The 14,955-nt window shown below is 48.7% G+C and overlaps 2 protein-coding genes across 2 annotated transcripts; both read left to right on the top strand.

The window, feature by feature from the left end:
- The first annotated feature begins 2,743 nt into the window (after positions 1-2,743).
- Positions 2,744-9,737, top strand: LOC126959236 (putative golgin subfamily A member 6-like protein 3). The gene is given in 9 exon segments (XM_050798158.1): positions 2,744-2,791; positions 3,018-3,155; positions 4,409-4,588; positions 5,206-5,265; positions 6,195-6,282; positions 6,689-6,897; positions 6,900-7,731; positions 8,240-8,346; positions 9,498-9,737. Coding segments are annotated over 9 exon segments (1,902 nt in total).
- On the top strand, positions 7,990-10,996 carry LOC126959235 (uncharacterized). The gene is made up of 3 exons (XM_050798157.1): positions 7,990-8,078; positions 9,738-9,812; positions 10,239-10,996. The coding sequence occupies exons 2-3, from the start codon at positions 9,794-9,796 to the stop codon at positions 10,994-10,996; spliced, it is 777 nt and encodes a 258-aa protein (XP_050654114.1). The 5' UTR covers positions 7,990-8,078; positions 9,738-9,793.
- The last annotated feature ends 3,959 nt before the right edge of the window (positions 10,997-14,955 follow it).

Raw genomic sequence — 14,955 nt, 5'->3', positions numbered from 1 at the left:
TTTCTTTCTCTTTCTTTGTTCCCTCCCTCCCTCCTTCCCTCCTCCTTTCCTTCTTCCTCTCTTTTCTTTCTTTCACTAGCCAACCTCCATAGTCACATTTCACTTAATTTTTATCCTGCCAAATTTGAAAGCCTTTTAACCAAGTGATTTTAGTGTAAACAGGAGCGGGAGAAAATATAATGATCTAAGTTTCATTCTGTCACCCAGGCTGGAGTGCAGTGCCATAATCATAGCTACTGCAGCCTCGAACTCCTGGGCTCAAGCAATTTTCCCACTTCAGCCTGCCAAGTAGCTAGGACTACAGCTCTGTGCCACCACACCCAGCTGGTTTTTAAAACTTTTTGTGGAGATGTGAATTCGCTATGCTGCCCAGGCTAGTCTTGAACTCCTGACTTCGAGCAATCCTTCCACCTTGGCTTGCCAAAGTGCTGGGATTACAGGCATGAACTACTGCTCCTGGTCGAGAGTTTAGTTTTGATTGCTAGTGGTGTTCTTGGTATCTTTTCATAATTGAGGCTTTGAGGCTAATGCTGAAGTATTGCACTCACCATCCAAGGTTTACAGGACTTTTGTTTTAATGTTTAACAAATGGAACTTTTTGGTTCTGCATCTTTGCAGGTATACAAAATGTGCCTACCAGGAATCTGCTTTATATCCATTGAAAGCAAGAAATAATACAGTAAAACTTTGCCTGGCTAGAGGCTTTGAAACAATGGAGTATTCTGGTTTAATTCTAATAACTTGAAAGTATGAAGGTGAAAAAAAATTCAAAACTTAAATTTCCTGTTGAATGCAATTTGAAAATATAGCCAATTATTCCACTTTTCTTCTCTAGTAAGGTTGGACATTCCGATCTACTTGGTGTTTTATTATAGAACTGCGACTGTGCCTGAGTCTCACATTAGATACTTTAAAACTTGAGATCTAAAAGGATGTCACAGGTTTTCTATGAGATCAGCCTGGATGAGAACTGACACTTATAAATATATATTTTAGACTAAGTCTCTGATTGCCACTTGCTTTCTTATTGAACTCACAAAAATAAAAGACACTGGATACAGGGTGGGAGTAGGAAGGAGATTTATGTCTTTTCATTGCATGTCATTGTTGCATAACAAGGCAGAACGTATGTTATATCTGGCTTTGGACCTACAGAAGGAAACATATTTTTCTACCTGCCGTATGCCAGAGGTTCTTGAACACCTGGAGGGACTACTGCAGCACAGGTTGCTGAACCCTACTCCAGAGTTTCTGATTCACCAGGTCCAGGATGGGGCCTGAGGATTTGCACTTATGAAAAGATCTCAGGTGCTGCTGGTGCTGCTAGTCCATAGACTACATTTTGAGAATCACTCTTGTCTATTAACTGTAAATTGTAGAACTCTAGAAAAAAGTTTATTTTGGTCTGGGATAAGAAGCACATAGGTTATGGAGAAAATCATGAAAGATTCAACCCATGATCCCAGCCTAGTGTGGAATTCAGGTAACAAGCAGTATACAGTGACATAACATAATTATTGGTTTTCGTGATTGCAAAGCACAGTGTCAAGTGAGAAATTCAGTTTCATTTGCAAGGCTTAGAGAGGCCAGGTGATTCTAGAATAATGAGACTTGTATTTCTCTTAAACCAGTAGAGAGCTTTAAGTGCTTATTAAATTGAAAGCTCTGTGTTCTTCCTTATTTTCTATTTTATTTTATTTTATTTTACATCTTTTGAGATGGAGTCTTGCTCTGTCGCCCAGGCTGAAGTGCAGTGGGGTGAGCTTGGCTCACTGCAACCTCCGTCTCCTGGGTTCAAGTAATTCTCCTGCCTCAGCCTCCCAAATAGCTGGGATTACAGGCACCCACCACCACACCTGGCTAGTTTTTGTATTTTTAGTACAGACAGGGTGTCATCATGTTGGCCAGGTTGGTCTTGAACTCCTGACCTCAGACGATCCACCCACCTCAGCCTCCCAAAGTGATGGCATTATAGCTGTGAGCCACCGCACCCGGCTCATAAGCTTTGTGTTTTTAAAGATATCAGACAGGTTTCTCATTTAAAAAACAAAAAATCTTAATAATGTAGGAGAATAAGAGAAATGTTCTTCCAAAAAAGAGAAATCATTGTGATTATTTTGTCTTATTGGAATGTTGGTACTATAGTCTGCTTCATTAATCATCAAGCATGCTATGGATTTTCCATTTTTCTAGGATCTGTATCTCAGTGAAAGTGATACTGGTAATTCCTGTACTCCATTTGAAGATGAAAAATATAGGCCAAAATCATAGACTTTGCATAGAAGCTGGATAATGAAGACGGCTCTGGAGGAAAACATAGATACACACACACAGACACACGTATATATAAAGTATACACATGTATAGTTTTTTAAGTTTATTTTTTACAGTTTGAAAGCTTTTAAAGCAAAAGCCAGCCCCTCCCCTCTCCGAGTGGGCAGCCCCTCCTCTCTCTCTGAGTGGGCAGGAACAGCAGCTGCATGGGCAGGCTTTCCTTGTGATGGCACAGGTCCCTCTGGACACCCTGCTGCCTGGCCACACCTCCTTTCCCTTTCATCTTCTCACTGACCAATGGGCTTGGAGCATTAAGGCCACACCCCTCTTCTGAGTTCTAGTGGGGCCCTGGTTACGCCTCCTCTGGCTCAGTTGCACAGCGGCCTGGTAGGTGACTGGAGGCATTCAGCCGTGCTCACTGGGATTTCGCTGATGTGACCCCCAACCCCGCCTCCCTCCGCACCCCATGATGTCAGAAAAAACACGACAGGGAAAATTCACCGCAGCCAAGAAAAAGGTAAAACGCACCAGGTCATAGCCCCCAACCCAGTCACAGATCCCCTCCGAGGACAAGACCATTGCCAGAGTCCAAACTACTCCTGAGGCATACCGGACTGGGCCCCCCAACACCAGTGACTCTGACCTTCCCCAACCAAATTCTTGTCAGTCAGACCCACCCCTTCAAGAAGAAGCCCAGTCCCTCCCTTGCCAATCTTTACCCCAGGGTGACTTTCGGCTGGCAGCTTCTGGGGCTCACCGCTCCATACTCGGCCCTCACCTCCTACCGCCCCAAGCCCGACCTCCCTGAGCTCTTTGGGCTTGCGTCTCCCAGGACCTGGGTCCCCCCCGCCCCAAGCCCCACCCTCGCCAGTCGTCCCTCGGTGACTTTAGGCTGGTGACTCCCGGGGCTCCCTACTGCAGACTCTGCCCTCCCGTCCTGCTGTACCAAGCTCAACCTCCCTGGGCTCCTTGGGCTGGCGTCTTCAAGGACCTGGGTCTGAACCCTGTGTTTCCCTTCCCTATCATGGAGTGGTGACACAGGCATCACGCTGATATGATCCCCTCCCCTGGGAGGAATGGAATGTGGTGATGTCACAGTCCTCCTAGGAACTGTCATTACTGCTGCAAGACCAACCTTTCATCTTACAACCCAGTCCCCTAAGTTTTCTCACCCCGTTTCCTGTTCCTCTGGTCGCAGCACAAATTTCCAGTTGGAAGGGGAATGGGGACTATGGGACCCAGGAGCAAGAGGTTTCAGGCTGCCTTACTCCCTTCACATAGACATTGACAGTGGGAAAAGCCTGCACTTCCCCTGTGTGCTCAAAACGTTGACAGTATCTCTGGGTGGCCATGGGAGAACGGGTTTGGTTTGGTTTTCTCCCAGGCTTCTACTTTGCAGAGACACCTTAACATTCTTTTCTGAGTTCTCCACAGTTCTGGGACCAGACGGCCCTTCAGTCAGTGGTCTCTGAAGTCAGATTAGCTCATCTTCAGTGGAGTAGATCTTGGGAAACTAAACTGGACACTTTGAATCTTGCTCATATCATCTCAACCCTGGGGTACTTTGAGTGCCACAGGATGAATGTGGGATATCTTTCTGAAGCATCTTTTTCCCTTGATTGTCTTGAGATAAAACATTAATGTACTTAGGGATGACAGTCACATAGGTTTCAAAGTATATACCAGACTTCTCTCTGAAATCAGGCTTGGGTTGTCCTCTTTCTAAAAAATTCCCAGATTTAACAAAAAAAGGTGCCTTCTACCATGAGGACACATTGATATGCAAGTGTGAGAGGTACTGGTGCACTTCTTCACACTAACAGACATGTGAGGATGTATGACTCTAAACCGCACGGCATACAGTTCCTGCCTGCTTCATGTTTACTGTTCTAACTCTGCCCCTGATTTTGGTCCCTGGCAGCTGCTGATTCATGGCAAAACCCCAGAGCTTGGAGTCAGAAGACAGAGTTTAAGTTCCAGTATTGCCTTTTTCTTTCTTTCTTTCTTTCTTTTTTTTTTTCTAGCCATGATATCAATCTCTCTCAGTCACTAAATGATTGTGACAACACCATGTACAGTTGGTGGTGGCATTAAATCAGATGGTGTATAAGAGTATTTTGTCAAAACTGTGAAGGAGGATGTGGCTGTAGGGGCTGATGGTTCTCATGAGTGTCACTGCTCTTCTTTCCCACAGTTAAAAGAATATTGGAAGAGGAAGAGCCCTGGCGTTCCAGCAGGAGCTAACAGGAAAAAGAAAATCAATGGCAGTAGCCCTGACACAGCTGCTTCTGGTGGTTACCACTCACCTGGGGATGTGAGTCTTGGCTGGCCAGACTCCTGGGGACAGGGGGCCCAAGGGGCAGTAGAGGATAATTGTTAAGATTGTGGATGGACTGTTGGGTTCTGGTTAAGAATTCTGGGTTTGAATCCTGCCTCTCCATCTGCTAATGATTGATTAGAGATTAATTAGGATATGATTTAGGGCAAGTTGCTTGAGGTCTTCAGGCCTCTCTTTTCACATCTGTATAATAGAGGTGGTATTTTTTGACTTCCATTTGTGAAGTTTAAATGAGATTTGTTATCGCTTTTATGTGAATCCTTAGTACATGGCCTGCTGTAAACACCCAGGACACCGAGGAAATGGTCATTGCTGTTTGATTTTTCTCATCCCCAGTCTCAAGGGGAAGCCAGACCAATGAGAAGAGTCACTTGCCATCAGGCTGTCCCTTTAGGAGTTACTGAAAGGACCCCAGGGTGGGATCGTGGGGAGATAAAAACCATGAGAGACGTTGGCACAAAGGAGTTATGGGACAAAGGGTGCAAGATAGGCAGAAAAGAAACTTTTGTCAGTTGATGGAGAAGAAAGGAAGTCAGAGGGCTTAGACACTGAGGGGGACAGAACATCTCCATGTGCACTCTCATCTCTTGTAGTCAGCAACAGGTGTCTACGGGGAGGGCCCTGTGTCATCTACTACCCTGAAAGATCTAGAGGTAAGAGGCCCTGGGCCGAGGTTCAGTGACCCTGCAGGCCAGCCCTCCAACCTCCTCCCACAGCAGGGGCTGGTTGCCCCTCTGCCAGCTGAGAGAGCCCACACACACCCCTCCCCAGCCCTAATAATTGTTCTCTCTACCCCTCCCCGCAATCCTCCTCCAACTCCTCCTCTCTGCATGCACCTCAGAGCCAGTACCAAGAACTAGCAGGAGCCCCGGACTCAAAGCTCCGTAATAATCAGTCAACTCAGTGGAAACATCCATTCACTGGGAAGAGTCCAGTGGCGTCCTCTGATTCCACGCTGCCAATCCTGTATTCGTTTCCCCTTGGGGCCCTGAGGAAAGGGGCTGGGGCCCCTGGTGCCATGGGAAAATGGGGAGCTGGGGCACCCAGGCCTCACCTGGATGGACCCCAGAGCACAGAACGTGCAGCATGGCTCTTCTGCACTGCCCTCTTTGCTGACTCTCTCTTCTCCAGACACCCCCACTCGAGTTCTTGCCACACACGCCCTGGGGTTGTTCCCTCTCAGGGAAGCACTAGCCTGACTGTTTGCCAGGGGCCTGTATTTCTGCCCTGACTCAGTCCCTAATTTGCTTTTTGAGTCTGGACAAGCCTTCTCTCCTCCTTGGGCTCGTGTTTCTGGAGGAGGTAGAGAGTATCAAAGGTCTCTGTTAGCTCTGAGAGTCCAAGATTTAAAGGACCCTAGAATGGAAACCTCAGGGCCAAGGGCTCCTGTCTGTTCTTTTCTGTCTTCTATCTCTGCTGTGAAGAACCATACCTGGCCTGTAGGTGCTCAGCAGATGTTTGTTATATGAACGCACCTTTCTAAATCACAAGCTGGCAGGACGGGGGGGCCTTCCTCAAACTCTGTCTCTAGAGGTTCACCAGCCCCTATCACCAGGGCCCTTTCGCCCTGTGCTTTGGGCAGGTTCGCGCATTGAAGGAGGAGAAGAAGCGTGAGATACATCGGATACAGAAGCTTGGGAGGAGCTTGTTCAAACTCAAAAACCAGAGGGGTAAGATGGGGCTGGCATGACCTGGGAGCAGGACCAGCATCAGAGGGCTGTGGGGGTGGCTTAGAATGCCCCAGGGAGGTGGGTGGATGGAAGGGCTTTGAGGCAGAGGGAGAGAGGTCTGTGCCAGGAGACTGCAAGCCTTGTCATCCGCTTGAGCCTTGGTGTCCCCATCAGCAAAGAGGGAGAAGTGCCCGTTGTCAGCCACCCACAGTGCTCTCCATTGAAAGTGGCTTGGAAGATTGGCTACCATCTGGGTGCGAGGAATCCTTAGCAGTGAGGCCAAGTTTGGGAAGCCTGAGAGGAGGAGCTCTGCACCAATGGGAGGATTTTTTTTTTTTTTTTTTTTTTTTTTTTTTTTTTTTTTTGTGAGAATCCAGAGAACCTTATTGTCTGCTTCCTTTCTCAGCTGAACCCCGGGCCCCAGATCCCCCAGCAGGGCCCTCTGAGGTGGAGCAGCTACAAGATGAGACCAAACACCTAAGGAAGGAGCTGGAGAGTCTGGGAAGACAGCTCCAGGCCGAGGTGGAAAACAATCAGATGTTGAATCTCCTGAACAGGAGACAGGAGGAGAGGATACATGAGCAGGAGGAGAGGCTATCTGGGCAGGAGGAGAGGATACTGGGCAGGAGGAGAGGATACGTGAGCAGGAGGAGAGGATACGTGAGCAGGAGGAGAGGATACGTGAGCAGGAGGAGAAGCTACATGAGCAGGAGGAGAGGCTATCTGGGCAGGAGGAGAGGCTATCTGGGCAGGAGGAGAGGCTATCTGGGCAGGAGGAGAGGATACGTGAGCAGGAGAAGAGGATTCATGAGCAGGATGAGAGACTATGGGAGCAGGAGTGGCTGCCAGAGCAAGAGAGGCTGCTGGAGGAGGTGAAAAAGCTCTTGGAATGGGAGAGACGGGAGAAGGAGGAGGAGAAGCTGCTAGAGCATGAGAGGCTGCTGAACCAGGTAGAGAAGCTGCTGGAAGAGGAGAGGCTGCGGGAGGAGGAGAGGCTGCAGGAGCAGGATGAGAGGCTGCGGGAGGAGGAGAGGCTGCCAGAGCAGGAGAGGCTGTTGGAGCAGGTGGAGAAGCTATTGGAACAGGAGAGGTGGCAGGAGGAACAGAAGAGGCTGTTAGACCATGGGAGGCTGCTGGACCAGGTGGAGGAACTGTTGGAACAGGAGAGGTTGCAGGAACAGGATGAGAGACTTCGGGAGCAGGAGAGGCTGCTGGAGCAGGTGGAGAAGCTTTTGGAACGGGAGAGGCGACAGGAGGAGCAGAAGAGGCTGCTGGAGGAGGAGCAGCTGCTGGACCAAGTGGAGGAGCTGCTGGAACAGCAGAGGCTGCGGGAGCAGGAGACACTGCAGGAGCTGGAGAGGCTTCGGGAGCTGGAGAGGATGCTGGAGCTGGGGTGGGAAGCCCTCTACAAGCAGCAGGTGGAGCCACACAGCAGCTTTCGAGGAGCTGGTGGGTTCCCCCACCTGGGGAGACTCTGCCCTCTTCCCTAGCCCTGCAGGCCTTTGTTTCCCCACCTGTAAAATGGGGCATTGTAGCCCTCACATGAAATGGTACTTCTAAAGTCACCTGTGAGCCAGAGCCCTGCTCTGATGGCTGTGGGAGAGAGGGGATGATTTTTCTTACCTGCCTCCACCCTTCCCGGTGCTATGGGAGGCAGACACCAAGTTCTGGGGTCTCCAGCTATAGTGGGTGGCCAATGATTGCTTCTCTCTGTCCAGAACAATGAGAACAAGAGCGCAGTGCAGTTGGAGCCGCAAGTAAAGGAGCTGAAGAGGCTGGGCGAGCTGAAAGACACGGTAACCTCTGACCCATCCAAGAAGGGCTGGGAGGTGGGCACCAGTCTCTGGGGAAGGGGGGGAGCCGGGCCAGAGGCAGCTGCAGCCTGGGAGCAGGTGACCCCAGCACTCTCCAGGGCAGTCCTATGACTGTTTATTGCTTCCTGCCCTCTGAGTTTTAGAGGTGGGGAGCCCTGGGCTCCCCCTAGATCTGGAAATCATCATCCCAGCCAGAGGCATGGAGCCCTCGAGTCACAGGGGAAGAGACAGTGCTATAAGAGGTTGGCCGGTGCGGTGGCTCAAGCCTGTAATCCCAGCACTTTGGGAGGCCGAGGTGGGCGGATCACGATTTCAGGAGATCGAGACCATCCTGGCTAACAGTGAAACCCCATCTCTACTAAAAAATACAAAAACTAGCCAGGCAAGGTGGCAGGCGCCTGTAGTCCCAGCTACTCGGGTGGCTGAGGAAGGAGAATGGCATGAACCCGGGAGGCGGAGTTTGCAGTGAGATGAGATGCGGCCACTGCACTACAACCTGGGCAACAGAGCGAGACTCTGCCTCAAAAAAAAAAAAAAAAAAAAAAAAAGAGGCTCCTTATGTCGGGTGTGGTGGCTCATGCCTGTAATTCCAGCACTTTGGGAGGCTGAGGCAAGAGACACACTTGAGATCAGGAGTTTGGGACCAGCCTGGCCAACATGGCAAAACCTCATCTCTAATACAATTTCAAAAAAAATAATAACAATTAGCCAGGCCTGGTGGTGCATGCCTCTAATCCCAGCTACTCAGGAGGCTGAGACATGAGAATCATTTGAGCTCAGGAGGTGGAGTTTGCAGTGAGCTGAGATCGCACCACTGCACTCCAGCCTGGGACACAGAGTGACACTGTCTCAAAACAAAACCAAACGGAAAAACCAAAAAGACTCCTTAGATTCAAACTAGATTCCGGCCTCAGTTCCACTGGTTATCATTCAACTACCTTGCATATCTACGTCTCTGTTTCTTTAACTTCAAAAAGAAGTTAGCATTTTCCTTGCAGAGGTGCTGAGGATTAAATGAGATAACACATGGAAACAGTAGTCATGTAGTACACTTAGCAGATGGTGGTTGGCTCTCCTTGCTATTCCACCAGTCTGTGGCCTACAGTTTAAATGGTGGGGAAAAGGATGTGAGATTTGAGGTTGGGGAAGGACGCATGGGGTTCTAGGCAAGGAAGGCAGTCTCTTAGGCCTGGAGCAAGGGACCAGGGGCCTGGGGAGGCCACAGAGCCCCACAGTGCCCTTGCTACCCTATTAATGGGCCAGGAATCCAGAAGCCAGCTAGCAAATGCCCTCATGCCCAGGGTCTTCCTGCAGGTGGAGCTGAAGAGCCAAGAGGCTCAGAGTCTGCAGCAGCAGGGAGACCAGTACCTGTGTCACCTGCAGCAGTATGTGGTCGCTTAGCAGCAGGTGGCCACTTATCAGCAGCTGACCTCTGAGAAGGAGGTGCTGCACAGGCAGTTACTGCTGCAGACCCAGCTCATCCACCAGCTGCAGCAGCAGGAAGCTCAGGGCAAATCAGTGGCTAAGATGGCCCGCCAAAAGTTGCAGGAGACCCCGGGGAGGGAGTTGCTGAGGACAGGGCCCCGAGAGGGACAACCTGGCAACCTCCGTGCCTTCTCACCCTCTTTCCTGGCCTCATAGGAGCACCTGGAAGCTACCAGCCAGCAGAAACAGCAGCTAAAGCCCTGTTGAGCCTCATGGTTCTCCCTGGGGAAGGTACGGGAGACCACTCGGAGGAAGAGGCGAGAGCCCCAGGAGGAAAGCGGGACTGTTAGCAGCATAGGATTGAGGAGTTGGAAGAGACGTTTAAGACAGCTGGTCATTATGCCAACCGGGTGTCCGCGCTAAGTTCGGTATCAATATGGTGACCTCCTGGGAGCAGGAGGCCATCAGGTTGCCTAAGGACAGGAGAACTGGCCCAGATCAGAAAGGAACCAGGTCAGGACTCCTGCCCCAATCGGGAGTGGGACTGTGCCTGGGCAATATAGCAAGATCTTGGTTCTTAAAAGTAAAAATAAAGAACAGCTCATTCCTCTCTGGGAATGGGCTGGCTCAGGGTTACACAGTGAGGGTGGGGGCAGAGGTGGGCCCCCAGTACTTCCCTTGTTGGGTTGTCTGAGGACCCCTCTGGCCACCCCCTAGACGAGATGGAGGAGGACATCTGGACAGTGAGGAGGAGGAGGCACCGCAGCCCATGCCGAACATCCCAGGGGACCTGCAGAGCCAGGAGGTCAGGTGAGCCTGACTTTCCCTGCCCCTACTTTGTCACCTTCCTCAGTGGTCCCTCCCAGATCCCCTTATGTTCTTGGTTTCCCTGCCTTTTGATTTCTGTGGACTTTCACTCCTTCCGGGAGCCAGTGGTCAAACACCATTTCACCTGTGACCAACAGGTGCACACTCTGAGCCCCAAGGAAAGGGGCTGCGCTCCACCTCCCTGCCCCGGTTGTTCTGTGTATGTCCCTACAAGAATACTCACCTCTTGCCTTCAGGTGGCATTTTTCAACTTCGCTGGAGCCAGTGCCCAGGAAGAGCAAAGGGTGTGCTGCCAGCTCCTGGCTCACCCAGTGGCTTCATCCCAGAGGACCCCAGGGACTGGGGGTGAGTCTGTGTGTGGGGAGACCCACCGAGCCCTGCAGGGGGCCATGGAGAAGGTGCAGCTGAGTAGGTCCTGGCATGGGCCAAGAACGGTGTGGGTGGGGCAAGGCAGTTGGTTCTTGAGATTTGACCCCATTATTTTGGCTCTAGAGCAACTTTATGGAGGACAACGTGGACCTGAAGAAGCCGGTGGAGAAACTAGAGCTTCCATTCATCCACCTCTCGGGACAGACACCATAAGTGAGCGGGAGGCCAGGGTACATCAGGGGGAGCTGCTGGACCATCAGAGGGGCCCCAGCCTCTGAGCTGTGTCCTCCCACAGGAAACTACATCAGCCAGGGGGCAGTGCCAAAATGCGGCACTGGGAGAGGAGGACATCATCAGGCTGGCCCAGGACCAGGAGATGCAAGTAGGGTGTGCAACATCTCTGTGGGGGCGGGAGTAGGGGTGGGGGTGAACTTGGACGCCAGCACCAGCATGACAGCTAAGCACCCCTCCCTCCAGGTGAACCTGCTGGAGCTGCAGGAACAGGTGTTGCGGCTTGTGGGCGACCACAACGAGGGGCACGACAAATTCCTGACCACTGCCCAGAGTCCTGCTGATCAGGCCACTCTAGGAGCCCCAATCCCCAGGAGCTTGGGTGTGCTGACAAGCAGGGTGGTGAGTAGAGCGCTCAGGTGGGGTGGGCGGGCAGGAGCAGGGGAGGCTCACACTGACCTCAGATCCCCTCCTCCCTCTGTCTGAAGATCTTCGTGGCTGAGCCTCACTGACAGCGTGGAGCCTGCACCAGGAGAAGCCAGAGACGGTTCTCCCCACCACAACCCCACTGCATAGCAGATCGTGCAGCTGCTTCCTCTAACGCAGGACTCCCCAGGAGCACCGAGGCTTGGGCAGCAACCCCTGCATGCCATTCTTTTCATGGTGCCGAGATCAGGGAGATAAACATCACCATCATCTAAGAGCTGGTCAAGAAATTTAAAAACAAACAAACAAAAAAAGTTTAGGGGATAATCTCCTACACAATTCATTTGCTTCATTTGAATGTTAGAGTCACTCACGTTTATTTGTGTTTCTAACTTAGTTTAAATTTATTTGTAAAAAGTTACAGAAGAGTGGGTCTTTCCCTCATGTTCACTATGGCATCCTTTAGCATTTTTCTTTTTATTTGATAACTCTAGGTCATTAGCATGCATATCGAGTTTGCCTTATGTGTTGGGAGTTCAAACACGCAAAGACCCACTATATGCACAAAACTGTTCTTGCTGGTTTGGAATAGGCTGCCATGTTTTTTTAATGTTATTGCAGCATGTATGTTCATTACGGAATTCGAATAAAATTTGCCTATGTTCTGCTATTATGCTTGATCGACTCCTAATCACAGTGAGCTCTTCATTAGCTCAATATGTGGTCGGCCCTCAAGTGCGCTATTTATTAGTTTGTAATGTGTCACTGTGAGTACTGACATTTACAGTTGTTTAAAGATGGAGCAGTGGAGAGAGCCTTTCCCCCTTTTTCTGTGTATTGGGGATGGGCGTAATAACATTTCGGGGAGCTTTTTAAATCTCCCAAAAGAGGAAAGTGGCCTGCTCTGGCACATGTGTGCAGGATAGAATACGTTTCATTTGCTTCGGAGCCAAGAATGAGTGTGTTACTACGGTACTCCCCTTAGTATTTGAATGTGCTCTGGGCTCATGAAGATATTACATCATGAGCTGGGGCAGTTGTACTCCTTTTTGATGACCTAAAAAGGGATTGTGACCTAAAAAGGGATTGTACCACTGTTAATTAGCCAAATTATTTGGTCTAACAGTTTTTCTTTATCATTCTGAAACTGGGTTTTTCTAATACATTGATAAATTATTTCAAAGGTATTTTGATAGTTCAAATCACTTCACTTTTACCCTGACACATATAAATGACTAGGAATGACCTTCAGATAGCGTTTAGCATCTGTAACCTATCTGACAATAATGTGTTCATCAGGTACCTATGGATTAAATCACATACTGGCATATTTAAGCTGAATGTCAGTCTGAAAAATAAATGTGCTATATTACCTGAAATACCACTCTTTGTGTAGGTATTTTGTCATAAGTTTAAGAAAAAGCTAAAAAGATGGAAATCCTATGACAATAACTTAAGTCTTACTTCTCAGTGCATGCAGTCATTTGCAATACCTCATTCAGCCAAGTATTTGTTCTCTTCCTCATTCAGTATAAGGCAGCTTTCAATTTCCTTAGAAGGCAACATTAGAAGGTTCGAGTTCAGCAGAAACATAGAATTTTAAAGTGTGAGTTCAACTGAATAAATTTGAATTTCTGTAGGAAGTAAAGAATCAAAATGCCTATTGAAAGACTGTAATATATGATAACTATTTTTAAAGTGTTTGATTAAACCTGATTGGTTTTCACAAAATGAAAAAAACTGAGTTCTAAAACCGAAGCTGCTTTGTACAAAACATGAAAATGTAAATCACCCCATCCATAATAGCTCCTCTAAAACTTTATCCTACAGTCACTTTCAAATAATTATTCAAAAATGTAACTGCTGTATTAATGTCTTGAAATAAGTTAAAACATTTTAAAGTATGAACACCATAGTTTAAAACAAAGAATCTAGGGGAAGGAAAAGTAGAGAAAGAAATGCTAATTCCAGTCTAAAGCTTTATTTGCCAAGTTTTCTTAGAATTACTTTTACCAACTTATGATTTCTGGTAAACAGAATGTATAATGGAAATACTGACTTTTGTCTAAAGTGGCATTCTTGACTGCTTCTGTGATGCTACTGTAATGTAATAAATTATGAAATTCTTGCAAGGTGCTGTTTTTGCCTTAAAATTTTGTGTGTCTTGAAAACTATAGTATTAAAGGTATTGAGACTGTGTAAATGCCGGGAACGCTTGGCATGAGATAATCGGTTTTTATTCTCAGAAAATTGTAACCATGTAAGTGTGTTTATTAAAAGAACATAAACTAAAGAAGTTACAGGAATTAAAAGTTGTGGGACGAAAAATTTATGGGATAAAAAATACGGTGGAAAAGTTGTGGCAAAAATGTTGTAAAAAAAAGTAAAAAAAAAGTTTTATGGAAAGTTTTTTAAAAAGTTATGAAAAAGAAGTTACTGGATTTAAAAAAACATCATGGAATAAAAATAAATAAAAGCAGGCCCCTGTCAGCATAAGCCTGGGGAAGCGGGTCTGCAGTCTTCACCCCCACCATGTCCCTACAACCCCTTCCCAGTCACCCCTTTACCATTAGGGTAGAAACACAAGACCCCTGTCTAATGGAGGGAGAAAAACAGACCCTTTACCACCTTGACCAAGGCTGAGTCCTTACATTTCTGGATGATGATGTTTGTTATTTAAGAGCCAGAGGTTGATGGAGTTGGTTTGTTTGGAGGAGGTGTGATGGCCTCCTTACTTTTCCCTCAGGGGGGCTCCCATCTTGAGGCAGCTGAGGCGGGACAGTGGAGCTAACTGTAGACTAGGTGAGGACACGAGCTGCTGGGGGTGACCCGCCCTTCCACCATGTACATACTGTATCTTTGTAACATTCTGTATGTATCGTACCTAGCGGAGGTTGCAGCTGGCATATGAGGAAGAGGTTCTGATAGTTATTTGCAGCTGGGAACCTTATTTATTGCTAGCATAGGAGCGAGGAAGGAGGCGGGAATGGAGTCATAGCTCCCCGGTGATGGGACTCCTGTTTTCTTTGTTTTTTATTTGGGAATAAATGGATTTAGCCATACTCCTCAGCCTGGTATGTTACCATTTCCCTCAGTGGGTCCTGCAGTTTGTCCCATTGAAAGACGAGCCCCAGAGTGTCTGAGCATGCCCAGTTGGGCTGTTGGGAATCTTCCAGGCCTGTTGCCTGGGTGCTGCCTGGTGACACCTGGTGGATTTCAAGGGGACTGCCATGGTGCCTAATGGGCACAGTGCAGCCCTGACAGCCAACAGGTTCAGAAGACTGATCTAGCTGTGGCCGGGAAGACAGATACCAGCACCCAAGGGCACTGACTTTCACCCACCCCAGGTGTCTTCCATTCCGTCCTCCTGCCTCCCTCTCCTGTCTACACCAGGTGGTCTGTGTGTCCAGAGTGCAGGCTGCCCTACAGGCTCCCTCTAGGCTGAGATCATGGCCCTGCCCCCTAGTGGCCAGAGCCGGCGTCACAGGATAAGAGCTAGCTAAGCTCCAGGGACTTTCCAGGAAAAGAGTTCCTTGGAAAGGGTGTGACATTTTCACCCCTCCCAAAAGCACCCTAAAAA

Source organism: Macaca thibetana, chromosome 7, assembly GCF_024542745.1.
Source record: "Macaca thibetana thibetana isolate TM-01 chromosome 7, ASM2454274v1, whole genome shotgun sequence".
Taxonomy (NCBI): Eukaryota; Metazoa; Chordata; class Mammalia; order Primates; family Cercopithecidae; genus Macaca; species Macaca thibetana.
This window is presented reverse-complemented; position numbering and strand designations above follow the sequence as displayed.